The 23,469-nt window shown below is 35.7% G+C and overlaps 1 protein-coding gene across 1 annotated transcript in view; it reads left to right on the top strand.

Annotated features, from left to right (window-relative positions):
• Positions 1–11,585: 11,585 nt before the first annotated feature.
• PRKAR2B (protein kinase cAMP-dependent type II regulatory subunit beta) overlaps positions 11,586–23,469 on the top strand; it is a 126,173-nt gene continuing 114,289 nt past the window's right edge. The window contains exon 1 of the mRNA XM_074268353.1: positions 11,586–12,196. Coding sequence (XP_074124454.1) covers positions 11,902–12,196 — 295 coding nt within the window. The 5' untranslated portion in view covers positions 11,586–11,901. The remainder of the gene's footprint in view (positions 12,197–23,469) is intronic.

Genomic DNA, 23,469 nt, shown 5'->3' with positions numbered 1-23,469 from the left:
TAAGAATGGATGAAAGGGACAGCTGTAACCATGAAAAGTGACTTGCTCAACTCTAGCACAGCCCAGTAGAGACAAGAACTCATCCATATATGTTATTCTTCTGGACAAGACTTTGGTAGGATTAATGTTCTGTAGCAAATGCTTTAAGTAGAAACCCACTCTTCCCAAGGACTCTGATAAATGGGAAGGGAACAATGCTTTCTAATTTCTGTTCTTACTTTATCTTTACTTTTTGATTGTTTAATAATTACATTCAAAACAAAAAAAAAAGAGTTCTAGATTCCTTCCCTTACCTCCACACACAATTAAGAAACAACCTGTGTTATATAAAACCTAAATTATATAAAACATAAAAGTCAATTTATGAAAAAAAAACCCATAGATCTCTCACCCTAATGAAAACCAAAAAAAAAGTGTCAAGAAAAAAATAGGTTAAAATAAGAGATAAAGAGAATACTTCAGTCTGTATTCAGACATAATCAGTTCCTTCTCTGGGTATGGATAGAATTTTTCATAAGTCCTTTAGAGTAATCCTGGATGGTTGTACTGCTGAGAATAGCAAAGTTATTCACAGCTGATCATCCTGGAACATTGCTATTTCTTTGTATACTGTACATTTCACTTTGCTTGAGTTTATGGAAGATTTTCCAAGTTATTTTTTTCTTCCTGAGAGCATCCTGCTAATCATTTCCCATAGAATAGTATTTTGCCATAAACACACTACATAAAGAAACATATTATTGAGCCTTCCCCCAATTAATGGGCATCCCCTCAATTTCCAAAATTTTGTCCAGAGAAAAGAGCTACTATAAATAATTTTTCCTACCCTGAGGCTGGGGTTAAGTGACTTGCCCAGGTCACACAGCTAGGAAGTGTTAAGTGTCTGAGATCAGATTTGAACTCAGGTCCTCCTGAATTCAAGGCTGGTGCTCTATCCACTGCGACACCTAGCCACCCCCACTACTATAAATAATTTTGGTACATATAAGTCATTTTCATTTTCCCCAAAAAATCTCTTCTGGTATTTATGCCAAGTAGTGATGCTGTTAGGTCAAAGTATATGCATGAATTTATAGCCCTTTGGGCACATGCCATAACATTTGATCATTTATCAATTGGGGCATAGTTCTTAATTTTTATGAATTTGACTCAGTTACATGCTTGAGAAGGAGGCCTTATCAAAGAAACTTGCTTAGAAATTCTTTTTTTTACAATGACTATAACAACAATTATACAGAGTACAATTTAACTATATCCCCCCCTTTATAATCCTCTTTCATCCTGTCCCTCCTCAAAAGTGTTTTGTTACTGACCACTCCCTCCCGCAATATGACCTCTCTTTTATCACCCTCCCACTTTCCCATATCCTATTCTCCTCTTATGTTCCTGCAGAGTAAGATATATTTCTATAGCCCTACTGAGTATATATGTTATTTCCTCTTTGACCCAATTCTAAGAATAAAGTTCACTTTCTCACCCTCTCCTTCCCTCCTCCTCCCTTCACTGTAAAAGCTTTTTCTTGCCTCTTTTTATGGTAAATAATTTGTACCATTCTATTTCTCCCTTTCTCTTTACCCCAGTATATTATTCAACTCACACCTGTGCCCTCTGTCTATATGTACTCCTTCTAATTGCCATAATAATGAGAAAATTGTAATGAGTTACAAGTATCATCCTCCTAAATAGAGATGTAAATAGATAAACTTTATTATGTTCCTTATGATATCACTTTCTTAATTACCTCCTTATGCTTCTCCAGAGTCCTATATTTGAAAATCAAATTTTCCATTCAGTTTTGGTCTTTTCATCACAAATTTTGAAAATCTTCTATTTCACTGAATGACCACCTTTTTGTCTGAAGAATTATACTCAGTTTTGCTGGGTAGATGATTCTGGGTTGTAATGCTAGCTCCATTGATCTCTGGAATATCATATTCCAAGCCTTCTGGTCCTTTAATGTAAAAGCTGCTAAATATTGTGTTATCCTAACTAACTCCACTGTGCTTGAATTGTTTCTTTTTGGATACTTGTAATATTTTCTCCTTGACTGAGAATTCTGGAATTTGGCTATAATATTCCTGGGAGTTTTCATTTTAGGATCTCTTTCAGATGGTGATTAGTGGAGTTTTTCAATTTCTATTTTACTCTCTGGTTCTAGAATATTAGGACAGTTTTCCTTGATAATTTCTTGAAAGATGATGTCCAATAATAATTTTTAAATTATCTCTTCTGCACCTAGTTTCCATGTCCATTATTTTTCCAATGGGATATTTCACATTTTTTCTATTTTTTCTTTTTTTTCTTGATTTTTGCTTTATTGTATGTTGATATCTCATAAAGTCACTAGCTTCCATTTGCTCAATTCTGTTTTTAAGGAATTATTTTCCTCAGTGAGCAAAAGTACCTCCTTTCCCAACTGGAAATTGATTCAATTGGTCAATGTTGTTTTTTAAGGAATTCCTCTTCTCATTAGCTTTTTTTGCATTTTCTTTTGCATCATTCTCCCTTTTCTTAATATTTTCTCTCTCTCTCTCTCTTATTTGATTATCAAAACTCCTTTTGAGCTTTTCCATGACCTGAGCCCAATTCTTATTTTTCTTGGAGGCTTTGAATGTAGGAGCTTTGATTTTGTTATCATCTTCTGAATGTGTGTTTTGGTCTTTTTTGCCACCATAATAACTTTCAGTGGTCAGAAACACTTTTTGTTGTTTGCTCATTTTCCTAGCCTATTACTTAGCTTTTAATTCTTTGTTAAAGTAGGTCTGTGTTTCAAGGATGGAGGGTACATTGTCTCAAGCTTCAGGAGTTTTCTGTAGCAGTTTACAGAGATCCTTGGAGGAACATGATCACAACCACTCTTTTCTGCCCTGGAGCTGTTTGAAGTGTCCCTGTCCCACTTCTAACTCTTAGGAGTTTTCTTACCCCACTGTAGCTGTAAGTTCTAGTGTGCTGAATCAACAAGAGTTCTACTTAGCAGATGCTCAGGCCCTGGAATTGGGGCCATAGCTTTGCTGGCACAGCCCCTTGGGACTGCACACTAGACTCCAAGCGTCTTGCCCAGACCCTCCCCACTGATCTTTCCAATCTTTCTTGGTGTTCCCAGGACTTGTGCTGATACAGAGGTCTTGCCTCATTCATGCTGGGATTCAGCTGAGGCTGAGGCCCTGGACCAGGTCGGGTCAGGATTGGAGTCTGGGCTGAGGCTGGTGCTGGGGCTGTGCTGGTTCAGCCTGTTAGGATTGCAAAGTTGGGCTCCCACCCTCGTTCCACAAATCTTTTCTGCTGACCTTCCAGGTCCTCTTTGCTATCTCTGTAGTGAGAGGTCTCGAAGCCACAAGCACTACCACTGATTCAAAGGTTGAGCTGGAACCAGGGCTGGGGTCAGGACTGTACCAATGTGGCTTACATAATGGGGGGGACTACATAATGGACTCTCACCCTGGTGTCACAGACCTTTTTACCAACCTCTTAAATTCTTTTTTGCTAGAAAATGTTACAGATCATCTTTTAGAGTGTTCTGAAGTTGTAAAGTTTGTTTTATAGAGTCATTATCTGAAGGAATTTGTAGTGTTTTGGGGAAGAGGTTGAGCAAGTTCCTACCTTTACTCCACCATCTTGGTTCCCTCCCTTATTGTAACTTTTAAATAAACATCTTAAAAAAAAAAACTTCTATAGTATTTTATTTTTCCAAATACATGCAAGGATAGTTTTCAACATTCATTTTTTGTAAGACTTTGTGTTCCAAATTTTTCTTCCTACCTCCCTTAACCTCCCTCCCCAAGACAGCAAGTAATTTAACATAAGTTAAAAGTGTATAATTTTTAAAACATTTCAATATTTTCATATCATACAAAAAATCAGATTAAATTGGAAAAATCCATGAGAGGAAAAAAAAGGTGAAAATACTATGCTTCAATCCACATTCAATCTCTATAATTCTCTTTCTGGGTGCGGATAGCATTTTCTACCCCAAATCTATTGGAATTGCCTTGAGAAAAGTTTGTTGAGAAAAGCCAAGTCTATCATAGTTGATCATCACATAGTCTTGTTTTTATTTTGTGTAATATTCTCTTGGTTCTACTCCCTTCACTCAGCATCAGTTCATGTAAGTCTTTCCAGAATTTTCTGAAATTTGTCTGTTCATCATTTCTTATAGAAAAATATCCCATTACATTTATATAACATAACTTACTTAACCATTCCCCAATTGATGGGCACCACTCTATTTCCAGTTCCTTGCCACTACAAAAAAGGGCTACTAAAAACATTTTTGCACATTTTGCACATTTTCCCTTCTTTTATGATCTCTTTAGAATACAGACCCCATAGTGACATGGTAAGATAAAAGGATAAAAACAATTTTATAATAAATTTTTTTTTTTTTTTGTAAAAGCTAAAAAATGTGAAATGGCTGCCTTGTGAGATCCTTCTCACTAGAAGTCTTCAAGCAAAACTAGGGTGATATCTCATAGGTATATTGAAGATGGAATTCTTATTCAGGTATGCTTTGGATGAGAAGGCTGCTAACATCCATTTCAACTCTGAAAGCCTGTGGAATTCTTTATATTGAGCTAATGTTATGCTAGTATTTTTGCTACTTAAGATACATCACTACTATTCTAATGAAAATACAAAGACTTTTCTTTTTTAAAAAGTTAATAAAACACAATTTAATCTAGTTTGTGTTCTTCAGTACATGTGCTATTTGTTGTTGTTGTTGTTGTTGTTGTTGTTGTTGTTGTTGTTGTTGTTGTTGTTGTTTGGGGGGAAGAGCAAAATAAACAAGAGATAATATAACCCCAAAGCATGGAAAATAACAATCTCTTCTTCTTCCAAGACAAAAAGTTAACTTTTAAAGGATCATAATAGAAGTGAAATATTTTTCCTACTTAGATTGTTGATTAGTAAATTCATTCTTCTCTTGGAAATTTAGATTCATGGACATCCTGGACAATTGATTTGATAGCTAAGTTACTAGGGTTGGGAGAAAAAAAATCTAAAAAAGGAATCTATACAAATAGGAAAGGAATCATAAAAGAAGTGGAAGGTTCTACAACAATTCACTCAAGTGAGTAAATATAATACAGAATGTATAGTTTTTATAAACCATGTTTGAAGTACTCTCAGGTTCTAGAAATAAATGTACCAGGAAACAAAATGAAAATTAAAAAAAAAAAACTAGACTAGAAATTAATGAATTCTGAAAATAGTATTAACTAGATGGATTACTGGTGAAAAGACAAACTTCTCTACATCATGTTGACTTTATTTGAAAGGAAAGGTAATGATAATTTGCTGCCAGATGAGTACTTACAAAGAAGATTCTGATCCAGAGAAATAGTTTTGAATTCTTGTGACTGGAACAAATTTAGTTTGAGGAACTTGGGCAGGGAAGAGTAAGTAGCCGCAGTAGCTCAGAGGACACACTTACCTAGGATGCAATTGTGTGGACAAAGAGGACAGACTATTTCCCTTACAATCCAATTTTCATGCTTAAAGAGGCTAAAGCAGAAAATGAATTCTTAGAGAGAGATTCTATATCAGCACATGGCTAAGGAAGCAAAATGAAGATAGGTCCAAGGCCAGTGGATATTATGGAGTGAAAACATATCCTTCTAGATACTGGCTCCCTAGGGCAAAACCCCATCCACTCCCTGCTAACTGGAAATGAGTTAAAGTACATCATTTATTCAAAGGATAAGAACATTGATCTAAAACTGGGTACTTTATAGCAAGAGGCAGCTAGGTAGTGTAGTGAATAGAGCACTGGATTTGAAGTCAAAGAAGACTCATCTTCATGAGTTCAAATTCAGCTTCTGACACTGACTGTGTAATAATGGGTAAGTCATTTAAGTCTGGTTGCCTCAGTTTCCTCCTCTCTAAAATGAGCTGGAAGACATGGCAATACTCCAGTAGAAAACCCCAAATAGAGTTATGAATGATCAAACACAATTGAACAACAATAAAATAGTGATGTAACTGAAATTTGGGGGATATAATCATAACATGTACTTTATAACAATCATAGCAGGAACCTTAATTACTTTAAGCAAATTGTGTCAGGACATACAAATGTGTGTGAAGACATCAAAGTTTATTGACTCAAACCAAACTTTCCTCATAACTATAAGGATTTGGTTGTTCTCTCAAGCATATTGTCCCTAGAACAATTCCTGCCTATATATGGTTTGTGATCTGCATAAATCAAGAGAATATCCACACCAATGAGGTCATAAAAGCTTTGAAGTATTAAAGGAGACCCGTATCAAGTGGTAGGAATGTTTTGAAGTTAGAAGTTAGAACACTAAGAGCCTATTAATTTAAATTTTAAATATTGATATGATTTTGTGAAAAAAGTGCTTAGATATCATCAATTTGCTTAACCACAATCCTCTCCAACACCCCAATAATTGTCCCCTCATTTTGTATGTCATAGCTATAGTTTAACTCTACATTGCTTTCTTCAGAGTGCACTCAGTATAAAGAATTAAGTCATGACATTAGCCATGATTATAATTGCATGTGATAGCAACAATTCTCTTCCTTCCCAAGCTTATCACAGCTCCTTAGAATCATAAATATTAGCAATAAAAGAAACTGAAGTCAAAGAATTTAATTTCCTTACTTTATCTATAAGGAAAATGAGGTACAGAAAGTTTACATGACTTATCCAAAATCACAGTTAATTATTACCAAAAACAGAATTTGAGCATCCTACTGGTCTTTCCATTATACCATTCTGGTTTCCATGAAAAGGAAGATTTAAATTCAAATCCAATCTCAAGCCCTTATTAGCTCTATGATTTCAAGTAAGTCACTTAACCTCTATCTGCCTCCCTTTTTCTTACCTGTTAAATAGGGATAATAGTATTATCTGCCTCCTAGGGTTGCTGTGAGTATTAAATAAGATAATATTTGTAAAGAATTAAATACAATGCCATATACAGAGTTAGAACTATATAAACACTAGCTATTGTTGTTTTTATGATGAGGTCTTTAAAAATTTTTGTTTAAAACTGCTATCCAACTGCTCAATTATGTTATTTCTCTCACAGTTTAAAATGTGTATTGTAGAGATGAGAAAAAGTTACACATTTCATTGTTATTTTGCTTTTCTGTTATTTCTTAGCTGGGATGATGGAAGTGAGAAGAAAGAGTTTGACATTGTCAGAAATATAAGCCAGATACAGATAGAGTTCATTGATTTACTTAGAATTTCTTTTTAAAGTCTTCTTAAATCTCATACTTCTAAAATTATATCACAGATAATTAGTTCTGGAAGGGCAACCTCATGTGACAAATCTAATAGTCTTCATGTTTTTTTAATACTTGCTATTTACTGTACACAAAGTAATAGCTAGAGAGATATAAATATTATGGCATTCAAATGATGTAAATATTGTCTTAATGATCACTTTATGCTAAAAATCAAGAACTATCTTAAACATAGCCATGCTTCTTTTCATGATTTTCATTTTTGTTTTGCATTTAATTAAAAATAATGGAGAATTTAGCAGTTGCTTATCTGAGGAATGGATTCCTCTTTTAATGTAGTTTTGCTTTCAAAAATGGCAATAATTTTATTTAATGAATACTTGGATAAAATATATGCTTTTGGCTGACTTGCATTTTTTAAAAATTTTTCTCAGTGAATTAACAAACATTTATCACAAGCTTGCTATGTATCAAAAGTTTCTGTATCCATAGAAGGTTGTGAATTCAATCCTAAAACAAAGGAGTTTCCATTTTATGGGAGAAATAAGATGTAGACAAATGAGTGCATATGTTGCCTTTCTTGCTGTTTTTTATATATAATTTTAGCCCCTTATCTCCAACCCTTTGGACTATCTCCCCTGTCTAGAATGGATTTCCTCACCACTTTTGTTTCTTATAATCCTATTTTCTTTAAAACTTAGCTCCTTTCACCTTCTACTTGAAGTTTTTTGGAACTCTCCCCTGCCATTTATTTATTTTATATACATACATACGTACATACATACATACATGGACAGAGACAGAGAGTGAGATACAGAGACAGAGAGAGACAAAGAATTCCTGTTGTTTCATGTAAATTTCTTGAGCGCAGGGACCTTTTCATTTTTGTCCTTGTATCCTGAGATACCTAGTATAGTATCTGGCTCATAGTAAGAAACTATTGATTGATTGTTATAAAGTAAATACAAGGAGCCTGGAAAGATGGGTTCTGTATAGATTGTAATGAGCTTTAAATGTCAAATAGAGTTAATATTTGATTTTAGAGCCAAGAGAGTTTATCAAGTATTGGAGTGACATGGCCAGACCTACATTTTAGAAAATTCATATTGGCAGCTGTGTGGAGAATGGATCAAAGTACAGAGAGACTTGAGGCAGGAAAATAAATTAGGAGGCCATTGCAATAGTTTAATCAAGAGGTAATGAGAGCCTGAATTAGGGTGAGCAGGGAAGGATGCAAGAAATGTTATGAAGATAGAAAAGTCAAAATTTGGGAGCTAATTGCATATGTGAAGTGAGCGAAAGTAAGGAATGGAGGATTGACATAAAAAAGAATGATGTTGCACTCAAATGAAATTGGAAAATTCAAAACATGGCAGAGTTGGGAGGAAAGATAATGTAATAAGACCTTGAGTGCTGATTGCAACCCATCCATCCTGTCTTATATGATTCTGTACTACTCAAAATGAATATGAGAGCATGTAGGACTTACTGAAGTCATTAGAGTCAGTGACTATTGAAAAACAAAGGTGTGCTTGTGTTGGAGACACAATAAAACACATTCTTGATTCCCATCCTGAAGAAATCAGTTTTACCTTTGGAGTTCACCTTATAAAATCAATAGGAACATATCTTTCTATAACTATTGGGCTTTCCATTATACTAGACAGACAGACAGATAGATATTTCAAAGTTTTTTAGCCTTCCAAGTTTTTATAGCTTTCTAGTATCTCACAGACATTATTATATGCCCTCCTTACAAAAGTCCTATATTATCCCCAATTTATAAATGAAGAATCTACAGGTCAGAGAAGCTGTTACTCAATTGAGCTAATACAAATAAGTGGCAGACCCTGAAATCAAACTGATGCATTCTAATTTTGAACCTAATGTTCTTTCATGCTGAACAGCATTTTAAAATAGCATTATTATGAAGTTGAAACAAAATGGAAATAGCTAGATGATCTAGATGAATAAAGTATAATAAAGAATGAGGTAAGGTCATGAATAAGGATAAGGCTATTACTTGGATTAATTTACACGTAAGTAGTATAGGGGAAAGAATGTTGGAGTTACTATATTTAGGGTACAAGTTCTACTCCCTTTGTCACTGCTCTGAGAGATCTTGAGCAATGACATATAATTATTCTCTGCCTCAGTTTCATCATGAAGAAAATGAGGGAGCCATACTAGATAAGACTCATAGGACTAAGATCTCTGCCAATTCTAAATCTATGATTCCATTCAGTGATGTTCTAGCAGTCAGAAATCTTTGAACACGAAGGAAACTATTTCCTTTTTTGTGGGAGTGGACACAAACATGAAACAGGATGAATAAGCCATCTTCAACTACTTATTTACAAAGACATGCTGGCGAGGGAGAGTAAAATAAAATATTACAGTATAAGTGTTGTAAAAACATTTTATGCATTAAACAAAATTTTCTTTCACACAGAACTCAAAGTGTGAGTCCCATTCAAATAGAAACAGCTAAATGAAAAAATCCACCTGAAAATCTTATTTCTATAATAATAATAATAATATTGTTACAGTAGTGTTTTGAGATTTAAAAGGGATTTTCTCAATGTCACAATGAGATTGGCAGTGCAAATAATATCGTCTCCATTTCAGGCTTAGAGCCTAACAGATTTATCCATTGGTTATAGATCCAGTAAGTGTCCAAGTCAGGATTTCAATTTAATTAAACAAACGTGTATTAAGTGCCTATCATACACAAGTTGCTGGAAATAAAGACATTAATCCCTTCAAAAAGCTTACATTCTAATGGATCTATAGCCAGATCCCTTCCAATTCATAAGTCCAGTCCTTGTTTCACCATATAATTGTTATTTTTGTATAGTTTCATATCATTATCATTTGATAACAATGCCATACAAGTCAGAGTGTATAATTGGCTACATTTTAACTTCATATTAAGCATGCAAATTGTTTTGTCTCTAACATATCTGTTCTGTTTGAGTCATTTTTCAGTTCTAAATCTTCATGATCCCATTTGGGGTTTTCTTGGCCAAAGGTACTGGAGTGGTTGCTCTTTTCTTCTCCAGTTCATTTTACAGCTGAGGAAACTGAGGCAAACAAGTTAAGTAATTTTGCCCAGTGTCACAAAACAGATTTGAACTCAGGAAGATGTCTTCCTGACTCCAAGCCCAGCACTCTATACACTCTGCCATCCAGCTGCACCTTGGGTATCACTATTAACTTTTTAAATCCTGCCTCCTAAACCACAAAGAGGGATAATTGGGCACTAGCTCACTTTGGTAATTGTCTCAAAATTAATGGTTCATGCTGAGTTTAGTTGAAAGTGGCACAGTATGGAACACTGGTTGTGAAGTCATGATGTGTGCAAATATGACCTTAGTCATTGTGTGACACTTGGGAAGCACTTAAAATCTAGGTACCTTAGTTTTCTTATCAGGAAAAAAAATGATAATAATAATAGCACCTAAGGCCTAGGGTTGTTATGAGGATAAAATGAAATCATAGTTGTGAAGTAATTTGCAAATTTTAAAGTAGTCTATAAGTGCTATTACTAATTTAGTTGCTTTTGTCAGTTTTGTAGATTCACCGGATTATGAAAAAATATGAAAATAGAGGCTGCAAAACATGAAATTGATTAAAGGAAATATGAAACTCATTATAATGTGATGACACACGAAAATGGGGAGAATAAGGAAAAGCAAAAAAAAGTGAAAATGGAATACAAAAGTTATAAAGCTGTCAAGGTAAGAGTTATTACACTGGATAAAAGAGCAATATGAGACACAACTACTGAATACTCAATGTTAGTAGTTCGAATTATTATTTCTAGACCCAACGGAGTAATATGTTGACAAGGAAACGATGCAGATTTGCCCACCTGCACATAGACTGATGAATGTGGATAAATTGTAAAGTCTTGCGATTAAGGGCTATGGCAGTGCTACAACAGTAACTACAGGAGTTGCTACTGTAGAAATGCCCTGAGATCAAGGCGGCTGGAAGAGGAATTAGTCTGTGAGCAACTAGGTAGACCAAGAACAACGCGTGCATTTCAGTTTGAGCGCGGAGGCAGAGGAAGACTACTGAGAAAGGAAGAGGAACAGGCACAACTTTAGGCGTGCTGAGTTTGGAACGGGCGTCAAGGCCGCCCAGGAGGACCTGGAGGAAAGGAAGAAGGGGTGGATGCGGGAGCTCCCCAGCACCGCCCTGCAAACTCTCTCCTCCCGGCTGCGAGATTGGGGAGCTGAGTGTTCCCCGATGGGGCGGAGGCGCAACGCCTTTGGTGGGTGATGGTTGTCATGGTTTCCAGGGTCACATGGATGGGCGCTGCGCCCCCTCCCTCCAGCGAGAGCGGGCGGGGCGTGGGCTGGGCTGGGCTGGGCTGGGCTCACGAGGGGGTTGAGGAGAGACAGGGCGGGCGCGGGAGGAGCTGGAGATGCTGCCGCCCCTTCGGGGCCGTAGTTCCCTGACTGCTTCTCTCAGGAAGCCAGAGCGCGGGCAGGCGAGCCGTCGGTGCTCAGGGGTCGGCCCTCACCTGCCTGTGGCTAGCCCTGTTGCCTCGGCTCTGGGCGCGCAGCCGGCGCCTGGCCTCAGTCCGGGGCTGCCAGCTGCCGTCGTCGCCCCGGGGAAGGACGCGGTGCCCGTGGAGTCCCGCTGCCCCCAGCGGCGGGGGCCAAGGCGGCCGGCGCAATGAGCAGCATCGAGATTCCCGCGGGGCTCACGGAGCTGCTGCAGAGCTTCACGGTGGAGGTGCTGAGGCACCAGCCCGGGGACCTGCTGGAGTTCGCCCTGCAGCACTTCACCCGCCTTCAGCAAGAGAACCGGCATAAGGGAGGCCCTGGCGCTGGTGACCTGGCTGGAGCCGCTGGGGGCGGCACCCCCAGCCGGGGGGTCAACTTTGCGGAGGAGCCAGTGCAAACCGAGCCCGAGAACGGGGAGGAGGAGGACGAAGAGGAGGAATCCGGGGAGACAGGAGCATTCAACGGTGAGCACTTCCCTTCTGTGACAGTGCCGAGGATGGACCAGACTCTCCCCTCCCTGTGTGGTCTCCCCCCTCTCTCCTGCCTCCTTCTTACTCCGTTCTCTTCTTGCTATCTTTCCTTTTCCTTTCATTCTCCACTTCTATCGCCCACATCTTTCCCCCATTCGCCTACCTTTCCTTCTCCTACCTCCTCATCACCCATTTCTGTCACTTCTCTTCGCCCACCTGCCATTTCTGCTCTCCCCGTGTCACTACCTCCTCTTTCCCCTCTTCATCTCCGGATTTTGAAGACGTGAAAGAAAGAAGCCTCTCCCTTGTCCTTTAGCTTTTAATTTCCCGAGTTTAGAGAGGGCTTGGAGAGGAGGCAGCCAAGGAGGGCCCTTAGTAACAACTTTTAATGGGATGGAGAGATTGGTGATAAAAGATAAAAAGCCTCATGTTATGCATGGAGCGAACTGAGGAACTTGCTGACTCCCCGTTATTCCCTTTTTTCGGGCATCTGGAATGTCCAGAGATGGATTGACATCCAATCCTTTGTTACTGCTGTTAGTATCAAAGACTCTCAGGAAAACAAGAAGAAAGGAATCAGGAACATTGTGAAAAACGACAACTGTCTTTGAAATAACAATTCATTACTTCCAATTTATCCATTCTATTCGATTTTTTAAGCTTTGTACAAAAAGATAAGGACTTTTCTTAACCTGAAATCCTTGAGGCCCTTATCATGAAGAAAAAGGACAACAGCTTTTAAAATTTAAATCATACATTGAATGTAGTGTTATATTTTACCTTAGTGGGAAAGAAAAACCAGTCTAGGTACCTTCTAAAGCTTTAGAATGGAAAGCCGGTGAGTAATTTTAAGGGACTGTGCCAGACACCAAAACTAGGAAAAGAATGAATGGAAAAGAAAAAGGCATTTTTGCAAATAGCTGCTCCTGGCAAGTCCCACCCCTTCTGCTTACACTCTTCCAGCTCTATCACATACTCACCCTCTTTTCTTTTCACAATATGACTGAATTCCATCTCTTTTACTTCTCAGACATGTGTTTTCTTGATATTATGTGGCACATATACAAACAGCATTATACTGGCTTTTATTTTCTCTGCTGTAATATTGGGATTGTATGGAAATCTGTAGTGGATGCATTTAAATATGGGTCTTTTGAATTTCTTGCATGTTCCCAGAAAGACATTTCTTTTCTTTGTGGAATTATATATAGAAAGGTATCCTAAAGTTAAGAAAAGTCCATTATTTCAAGCTTATTCATAATATGCTGAAATAGTGCCAGATGAAAGAGAAGCAAGTTTTTCTCCTCACTCTTTTTCAGTGGAAAGAGTTGTGACCCTTTTAATGTCTGTTAGCTCAGAGCAATTAGCATTGTTTTTTTGTGGAGGAGCTGTTGTGACCCTTTTAATGTCTGTTAGCTCAGAGCAATTAATCTTTTGGTGTCTTTTTCCACCACTGAAATTAAGTTTTGGGTTTTTTTTTAGCAGGAACAAGAAGGCAAAAGAAAATGCTGTGCTTTTATTTTATGGGAAAGAAGAACAAATAATAGATAAAATAAAAAAGGCAGAGGCAACTAATGTTTCTATTATTCTTTTCTTGGAGGAAATTAGGAAAAGGAATAAGATACTCAGACTGTGAAACTGGAAAACCAAATGGAGAGGAAAGATTTGGTAGATGACTATAATATACATTTTCTAAATGTATTCTAAAATTAAATAATGTTTTTAGAGTTGCATGGTGCTTTCTTGAGAGTCAGTATAATTAAGTGGACAGAGTACTAACACTGGAGAAGGGAATCCTTTACCTGGTTTAAAATCCTACCTCTCATACCTATCAAATGAGTGACCATGAGCACCTCACTTCTTAATCTTTAAACAACCCAACCTAACCTCTAGAGCAGTAAATTATTTTTAAGAATAATTGGTTTGCATGGTCAAGGGAGTTTTTATATGGATGATACGTTTTGATGGAAAAAGAAAAATTTTTTTTTACTGTTTAATTGCACTTAATGCATATTATTTCATTTTTATCTTTGCAAAAACAAATCAACTTGTTGACAATGCAAGATATCCATGTTTTAGAGAGTTGTAAACTCCTTGTAGGCAGATATTTTAGTATCATTGGATGTCAGCACATAAGAATTTAATAAATATTAATTAAAATATTTGAATAAAATCTATTATTCCATTGGTATGAAAAACTCCTTCTGTCATTGTTGATCAGGATCTGCTTTGTAATTTATACTTAGATTAATTAGAGAGGTGCCCAGAACTCTAAGAGGTTAAGTAGCTTGCCCAAAGTAACACAGCCCTTCCAAAAATTAAATTACCCATCCAAAATTCACTGTAGTGATTACAACATACTAAAAAAAAAAAATAGGCAAGAGTTTTTGAAGAACTACCCATTTTGAGAAAAAGAAAAACATGAATAGGGAAATGTCAAGAGACTGTAAAATGAATCTAGGATAGTGCCATTAAAAAAAAAAAAAAAGGTCTAAGAAATGAATCTTAAAAATGGTCCTATATATTTGACTCTTGTATCAAGAAAAATTCCAGAAAAAGAAATCATAATGTAAATCTGTAAATCACCTTGAAGACAAGTGAGTGTTGAATAAAGGTAGCAAGACAGAATGAAAAATAAGCCCTATCCATCTAATGTAATTTACTATGGCAGAGCAGAAGGTCTGTTAGATCAAAGCATAATGATAGATTTAATCTGGCTTGACTTTAGCATTTAATCCTTTCTCAGAGGACATGCAAAATGTTCTGTTCTTCAGCACATGAAAGTGACACTACTGACCTTCAGTGGAAGCATTTCCTTTTAATTGTTTTTCTAATAGTGGTGAAGAATTTTTGTCCATCCGTCTTTACTTTTTCCTCTTATTTCCATGATTTGAAATGTTGAGCATAATATGTAGCCATGGAACTAACTGCTTCTAGTCGAGGACAAGTATGTGACCCTGACCACATAGTACTGAGTTTTTGACCAAATAAGTCAAGCGACCCAGATAATAAATTGGAGAAGTATAGTCTAGACCTGACCTGAGATGTTTAAGGTGATTGTGACCACAGGATCATAGATTTAGAAGTGAAAGAAATCTTAGAGACCATCTAGTACATCTGTTATTTTATAGATGAAGAAACTATAAAGTCCACAGAGATTATAAGGTTACAAAGGTAGAACATGAAAGAGGCAAAATCTCCATGCAAGTCAGATTCTCTAACTCCAAATATAGTGTTTATTATTTTCTTGATCCCAAAATCAGGACAGGAAAGTTTGACTATTTCTTTTCTTTTTGGTTTTCACATTTTTTTTCACAAGTTTTCATACTATCAGTCAACTTTGAAATCTGCATCCTACCCATATTGAGTCAAGGTGGTTGTTGAAATAATTTTGAGTAGCATATCCAAAATCAAACCTAGAAAATTAGAAGTAGGTGAGTTTTCTCTCTGGCATCATCAAACCTGCTATTATTAAAGCCAGTTTCTCCATTTTGGCCTTCACTTTTTCCCTAGTTCCATACTCTTTTTTTCTGTATACTTGCCTCTATCTTCCTTCCCTCCTGCCCTTGGGCTCAGCTGATTGTCAACTAATTCTTGATAAGGTGATAAATCATAATTTGGATGTTAGCTGATAATGATTTGAAGTGTGACCTCTCAGGATAGTGAAAAATGGAAGACTTGGCATACTGCCTCTAAAAGGCTGATAATCTCTGGTCTGGACTGAGTTCTTTAGGATGTATAATTGGATGGAAAGTTGGATTAGTACCCAACTTGGAATGGAAATGTTAAATTAGTCATGTGAGTTCTATTTAATATTTTCATCATTTACCTAGTGGGTAAACTAAATAGCAATGTAATATGATAGAAAGCTTTCACTTTACTACTAAATATTTGCATGAATTAGGATAATTATTTATTCTATCTGTGCTTTAGTTTTCTCAATTATTAAATAGGGATAACTATAATTTATAAATGGGGCTATTATAAGTATAGAATGAGATAACAATTTGAAAGCATTTTAAAAACAATATTTGCATATTTTGCAATATTTGCACCAAGTGCAATATTTTGTTACAGATGTATTGGGTTTGATACTTGTAAGTTCTGATATTAGGATAAAAATCTCCTTTGATATTATAGGTAGATAGAGTATATTTTCATCAACTTTGCACATACTACCAAAGGATAGTGGAATCAGTAGTGAGTGGTATCTGGAGAGATAGGACTGAAATTTAAAATGACCTTTATAGCTTGGAGACATATTCAGAAATTAAAATAAATCATAAGGACAAATGTGAGGTAATATATCTAGGAAGAAAAAATAAAATACAAATGTAGAAGAGGAAGGCATTTTCTATTGATCATATTTCTTTCTCAATACACTCTTCTTTGATATTGTAAGCTCTTTCTTGTCTGACCTCTGACTACTCATTCTACCTCTCACTTCACCCTCCCTCCAGACCTTAAACATGGTTGTCCTCCAAATCTCTCTTTGGCTCTCTTATTTTTTTCATTCTCTTGGCAGACTTACCAAATTCTGATTCTAACTTCAGTTACTAATTCTGCAGGTGACTACCAAAGCTTTTTCTCTAAATCTCCCCGAATTCCCATGTTTTCAATACATTTTCATATCACCATTCCTCTGGTATTCGAAACTCAACATGACCAAAATACATTGTCCATCAGAAACATGGCTTTATCTCTAACTTTTCTACTTTGGATGATGATACCATTATCTTTTTATGCCCCACATGGATTTCACAAAGTCATCTTTGACTCTTTCCTTACCTCTGTCAATCACATCTAATCAGCTGTCAACAGTCCTTTGATTCTGCCATTTTGTTCACTGTCATTCATAACTCATTGCTTCTTACACAAAATATAATAATAGCCTCCTATCATTCATTCTGCTTCAGGTCTCTCCTTTTTCTAATCCATAATTTATATGGCTGATTGTATAGATCATTGTGATGATATCATTCATGCAGTCAAAAACCCCTGGTGAATTTCTCATTTACTGAATAAATATAAATTTTTCATCCTAGTATTCAAGACCCTTCAAATCTGGCTTTAGTTTCAGAAAAAGAGTACTAGACATTGCCTTTTACTATTTATGTGAATATGGGTAGGTCACTTAATTTCTTTGAGTCTTTTATTGTTAGGTCATTTATTAAGTCCCTTTTGAGTGGGAAGAATAGTGCTAAGCACTGGGACTTTAAAAAAAAAAAAAAAAGCAAAATCAGCCCTTGCTTTTGAGAAAGGAAATTGATAGATCAGAGATATTTAATCTAGAGTCTATGAACTCTTTTTTTTAAAGTATTTTGATAACTATGTTTCAATATAATTTATTTCATTTGTAATCTTATTTTATGTATTTAAAGGCATTCTGAGAAGGGATCCCTAAGCCTCACTAGACTGCCAAAAAAGGTCCATAACAACAAAAAAGTTAAGGACCCCTGAAGTGGATCTAAAATAGATAAAGAACGATTTTGATGGATGGGACAGTGGGGCAGGAAAGTTTTCTTATTAGTTTTGGCATTTGAGCTGGACCTTGAATGAAATTAGAGATTATGAGAGACAGATTTGAGGAAAAGTATATTTTAGGCATAGGGGGTAGTTTCCAATGTTACTGCAGATACAGGAAATAGATTATTCCATGTAATAAACAGCAAGTAGGGCAGTTTGATTGGACTCTGTTGTGTATGGAGAAGAGGAATGTGCAATAAAGTTAAAAAGGTTGGTTGCAGACATGTTGTAAAAGTTTTCAACTGTAAATAAGATTTAGATAATTAATGCAGAGATAATAATGAGCCATTAAAGTTTATTGATCAAGGGAATGATTTGGTCTAATTTGTGCTTCGGGAACATCAGTTTGCCAGCTATGTGATGCATATAGTAGAGAAAGGAGAGATCTGAAATAGGGAGACCAATTAGAATACCATTATGATTATAGTTGTAAGAATCTGAACTAGGGTGGTGACTGTGTGAATAGACAGAAGGTGATAGATTCAAGAAATATGGAAGACAAAATGACAAGATTTGATGATGTATGTAGGGTGAATGAAGAGATAAGTAGTAGAATATGATGCCAAAAATTTGAACCTGGGACCTTGACTAAAAGAAAGAAGTTCAAAAGATGGTATTTCAGGAGGGAAAAGTCAGTCAGTTTGGCATATTTTGAATTTGGAATGACTGTAGCACATTTAATTTTTAAGAATCTAGTAGTCAGTTGGGTAATTCTGGAATGTACCTCAGGAGAGAGACTGAGATTCAAAATACTGATTTGGGAGTCATCCTCATAGAAATAATAATTGAAGTCATATTAGTGAATGAGGTCAACTACAGAGAATAGAAAGAGAATAAAGTTGGAATTTTCTTCCACAGTTGTGGGCATATTAATAATGATGATCCACCCAAAGTTGAGGAATAGGAAAAAAGGGAAAGTCTTTAGAAGAAGAGGGTGATTTACAGTATCGAATGATGTAAAGAGATTAAAAAGAAATATAGAGAAAAAAATCATCAGATCTAACACATAGAAAGTCAATGGTAAGTTTGGAAAGGTGTAAGGTTCTGATTAGTTTTCTGGTGGTCCTCTGAATGGGCCTTGATTTCAGCAGAATAATCACCACAGGAATAGTCAGAAATAGAGTCCAAAGTCTTTATTATCTCCTTCACAGTCTGTCTCTTTCACCTGGGGCCGGGCTAGCTTTCTGGAGAGCCTTTAGATGGGCTTTGGTTTCAGTGGAGGAATACAGGAGGCAGGAGAGCCACCAGGATTGGTGGGAGATGGAATGTCTCTCTTCTAATCCTTGTTGGCTCTTATATACCTTATTGTAATTACATCATTGAAGCATACTGATTATGTGTGAACTCAGAGAACCATTACATCACCAGACTAAGTATTAAGTATATATGTAAACTAGATAAATATTGTCTCATCAAGTTTTCTGAATTAACACCTTATTTCAAGTATACTTCTCCAGAGTTCTGACTCTCTACAGAAAGGGATGTTTCAATTAAGAAATGTGAAAGCTAGATTTCAGAGGGTATAGAAGAAGAGAGCTCAAGGGAAAGAACTGAATCATGAATGTAGATGGCTATTTGTAGGAGTTTGGTTGAAAAAGAAAGAGATAAAGAGATAGGAAATACTATGGTCTGGTCAAGGTTTTTGTTCTGTTTTGTTCTGTTCTGAAGGATGGAAGAGATGTAGGTATATCTGTAACCAGCATGGAAATTTGTAAAATTCATAAACCAGATGATCTCTAAAGTCCAATCAAGAAGATTTTATTAAACACTTGTTTTGTGCCAAGTACTGTCCTAGGTGCTGAAAAAGCAAATTATAGAAATGAAGCTGTTCTTTTGCTCCATATTCTTCCTCCAGAAGTGCAATTTGCAGGCCTTTATACCTTCTTTTCCTGTATAAATCAATTTTAGTCTTGGGTCTTCCACAGATGCTAGAGGCCTTCCTCTTATCTTCTTGAGCTGTGTGAATATTAGTGAATCCCATCAGTGAGATGTCCCCCACTACATATCAGATTCATCTTTTCTAGTCATGCTTCCCTGATGATAACCTTTATACTACTTAAACCCACCACTTATATGAAATTTTTTTCTTGGCAATATATTTACCAAACACCTCTCCATTGTCCTTTGGGTGACACACAACTTGAATTCTTTCAGAAACTGGGCTGTCCTGTGACTTGAAGCCATACATAATAATGTCAATGTTATAGTGAAACCTTTGTTTCAGGTGAAAACAAGTAAAATCATTGCCTAGTAATTTCCCAGAGCATTTTAAATTCACTCTTTCTTCTCCTGTCCAATTCTGGGTCCAGCTAATTATCTGACTCACTGTTTATTAATATCAAATTAGACATTAAGCAAAGAAATATATGACCACCAAAGGTGGACAAAAGAATTCCATAATATCCTTTAAGCACTGATTTTTGCTTATTTGTTTATAACTCTCACATTTAATGGTTTATTAGAGATAGTTTAGTCAGAGGGATAGTAGTAAGTCTGAGCAGGGATTATTGTCCTAGCTGTGTGTGTGTGTGTGTGTGTGTGTGTGTGTGTGTGTGTGTGTGCGCGCGTGTGTGTGTGTGTGTGTGTGTGTGTGTGTATTCGAGCACACTTGGTATTCAAACAAGCCCTATATGTGCTTCCTGCTCAAAGCTCTTAAGGAGTTGTTTGGATAGAAAGATGCCCAAATAGACAATCACTGAGGCACTGTAATAAGGTTTAAAAATGTCATTTTCCTTGGAGTAGTCTGGAGATCACTGAGTCTAAATGCCTCAGGAGATGTAGTTAGGCCTGGTGGCAAGTGGCAGTGTGATAATGAGGTGCTCAGAAGACTCTCTCTGAACTGTACCAGGAAAGCCTTTCACTCCTCAGTACTTTAGATTAAAACCACAGGATGGTGTAAGGATTGTTTAACCTTGTTAACAAGGAAGGCAGCAAATTCTTCTCTGGAGTTTTTAAAAGCAGGTCATATTTATGTTTGCTTGGAATTTTTTTTTTAGTTCTTGAAATGAGTTAGGAAGAGCAATGAGGAAAATAGACCAAGGCAACTCCTCAATCTCTCTCCCATTACTAAGAGTGACTAAGAAGACTATTCCAGTGAAATGCCAGAAATATAAAATACTATTTTCCTCTGCCGCTCACAGTTAAACTATCTACTCAGCAGGAAGTTGCAAGAAGGTAATCATCAATTCAAGGACAGCAAAGAATAGTTGCAGATTTTATTTCAGGCAAATATCCATTTACTCACAGCTAAAATCCTTTTCTCTTTCTATGGCTGATAGGGGTTTTTGGAAGACAAAACTATTTATCAGGTCTGCCTTTAGATTGCTTTGGATAAATATTATATGTAGTGTATACTACATAGACTAGAAGATTGAAAAATGTTAAAATGATCTTGTTGTTTGGTGTGATTATAGAATTCTTATGGAAGTCAGTAAGTCATCAAACATTTATGAAGCACCTACTATGTGCCAAGTACTATGCTAAGTACTGAAGGCATTATGCTAATTGAAATATCTTCTTTATTCTACTTAGACCAGTATTTTTATTAGATTAACTGAACTTGACAGTGTTGTTTTGCATATGATCATGTACAGGGTTTGTTGTTTTTTTTAAGGTTCCCTAACCTGAATAAATATGAAAAGATAAAGTATCAACTGAAAATTATATTTTTTGGTAAAACAATAATTTTTTTATATTTTTACAAAATAAATTTAGTGGTTGGACCCAAGGAGTTGAAAATAATTGAAGAAAAGAAAATAATTGAAAAGTTACTTTAAAAAAATAACAGCTAAATAATGGAATTTTACTTTAGAAGTAATAAACTCATAAATTGGTATCAATATTGGACAATATTGGTCCTATTTTATGAAAGTAGATATATGTCCTTTTATTTTAACAAGGCTTAAAGTTATATAAATTCTCATTTTAGTCTATAATCAGATAATTTATATCTGCCCCATAATCAGAGAGCAGTTTTGAGATTCATATGCTCCAATATACTATAGCTTGTCACATTAAAAATGAGCAATTACTATCTTAGTATGTAATAGCTTCTTTTAGAACTTTGAGCAGACTTGTGCTCCAGTCAGATGAACTGTCATTCTCTGTATTATTACATTAGAACCCTAAATCATATCTATTCAAAAATGTTTTCCTTTAGTATTTGTTTTTTCATATAACAAGCATTATAATCTCAGCGAAGCAATGTCACGAAATTCAGACTATAGATATTAATGTAAGAATTTAATATACATAAATATGAGTAATTTACATACATAAATGTGAGTAATCTACTGATAATTTATTTGTACTTCATTCATCAAGTATTTATGTTAAGGACCCACTATATTGCAAGTACTCTCCCAGGTGCTAGGAATATAAAGATCAAAAAACTAAATAGATGTTTCCCTTAAGGAACTTATATTTTGTTGGAAATACTATATATACAAAAGATTATAATATACAAAGTATGCAAAAGATCTTAGCACATTTTTAAACTTCAATAGCTTGATAGTTTTATTGTTTACTTTATAGAATGTATGTGGGGAGAAGGGGATTGAAATTAGACCTGTGATTTCATTGATACAAAGACCTCTCAGGTAAGGAAATACCCTCCAGCAATGCAGTTTGGCACCTTCTCTACTACTGTCTCTGTTATAGAAAGTTGTCTAGAACTTTAAAGATTGTGACTTGCCAAAGATGAAAGTACCAAGGCAGTACTTACACCTAGGTCTTCCTGGCCTGAAGAGTGGCCCTGTATGAGTCACACCACATTGTCTCTCATAAAATAGAGATATAAAATAAATTCTGAGAGAAGAAATTAGGAATTGGAAAAGGGGGGGAGTGAGCATAGGCTTTTCATAGGAAGGTATAATCTGAGCTGAGCCTTTAAGAATCTTGAGACTGAGGTGAGGAACAATCCCATCCTAGCCATTAGAGCAGCAGTCCAGATGGAAGGTAGATTATGAAAAGATAAATGTGTAAAAAAACTAGTAAAAGTAGTCTGGAGTCAGTTGTGAAAGTCTTTTAAAGTTTTTTTTTTTTTTTTTTTTTTACTAATAGCTTTTTATTTTTCAAAATACATGCAAAGGTAGTTTTCAATATTTATCTTTGTGTTTCAAATTTTTCTCCCTCCCTTCCCTTCACTCCCCTTCCCCTAGACAGCAAGTAATTCAATATAAGTTAAACATATGCAATAATTCGAATATATTTCCATATTTATCATGCTGCACACACAAAACAAATCAGACCAAAAAGGAAAAAAAAACGAGAAAGAAAGAAAAAAAAAAAAAAAGAAAGAAAGCAAAGTGAAAGTGTTTAAAAACCTACAGGCAAGAGGGAGGCATTGGATTTTCTTGGCAAAAGGAAATTACATATTCAGAATTGTTTTAGGACTATCACTGGCAATTATATGGAGAGTTGATGTGAGAAGAGAGAGATTGATTGGATGTAGAGAAACTTATCATAGATTTAGAATTAAGTGAATGAATGACTCCAACTAGTTGCCTAATTTGTTGATTCTACTTACACAATCAATCAACAAGAATTTATTAAGTGTCTACTATGTAACTGGCACTGTGCTAAATTCTTGGATAAAAACACAGGAAATGAAACAGCTTCTACTTCCAAGAAGATTACATTTTAATGTGGAAGATAACTACATATACTTATATTTACAGAATAAATATTAAGAGAATAAAAACAGGTAAATACAATGACATTAAATACAAAATAATTTGGGA

The sequence above is a fragment of the Sminthopsis crassicaudata genome, chromosome 5 (assembly GCF_048593235.1).
Source record: "Sminthopsis crassicaudata isolate SCR6 chromosome 5, ASM4859323v1, whole genome shotgun sequence".
Lineage (NCBI taxonomy): Eukaryota > Metazoa > Chordata > Mammalia > Dasyuromorphia > Dasyuridae > Sminthopsis > Sminthopsis crassicaudata.
This window is presented reverse-complemented; position numbering and strand designations above follow the sequence as displayed.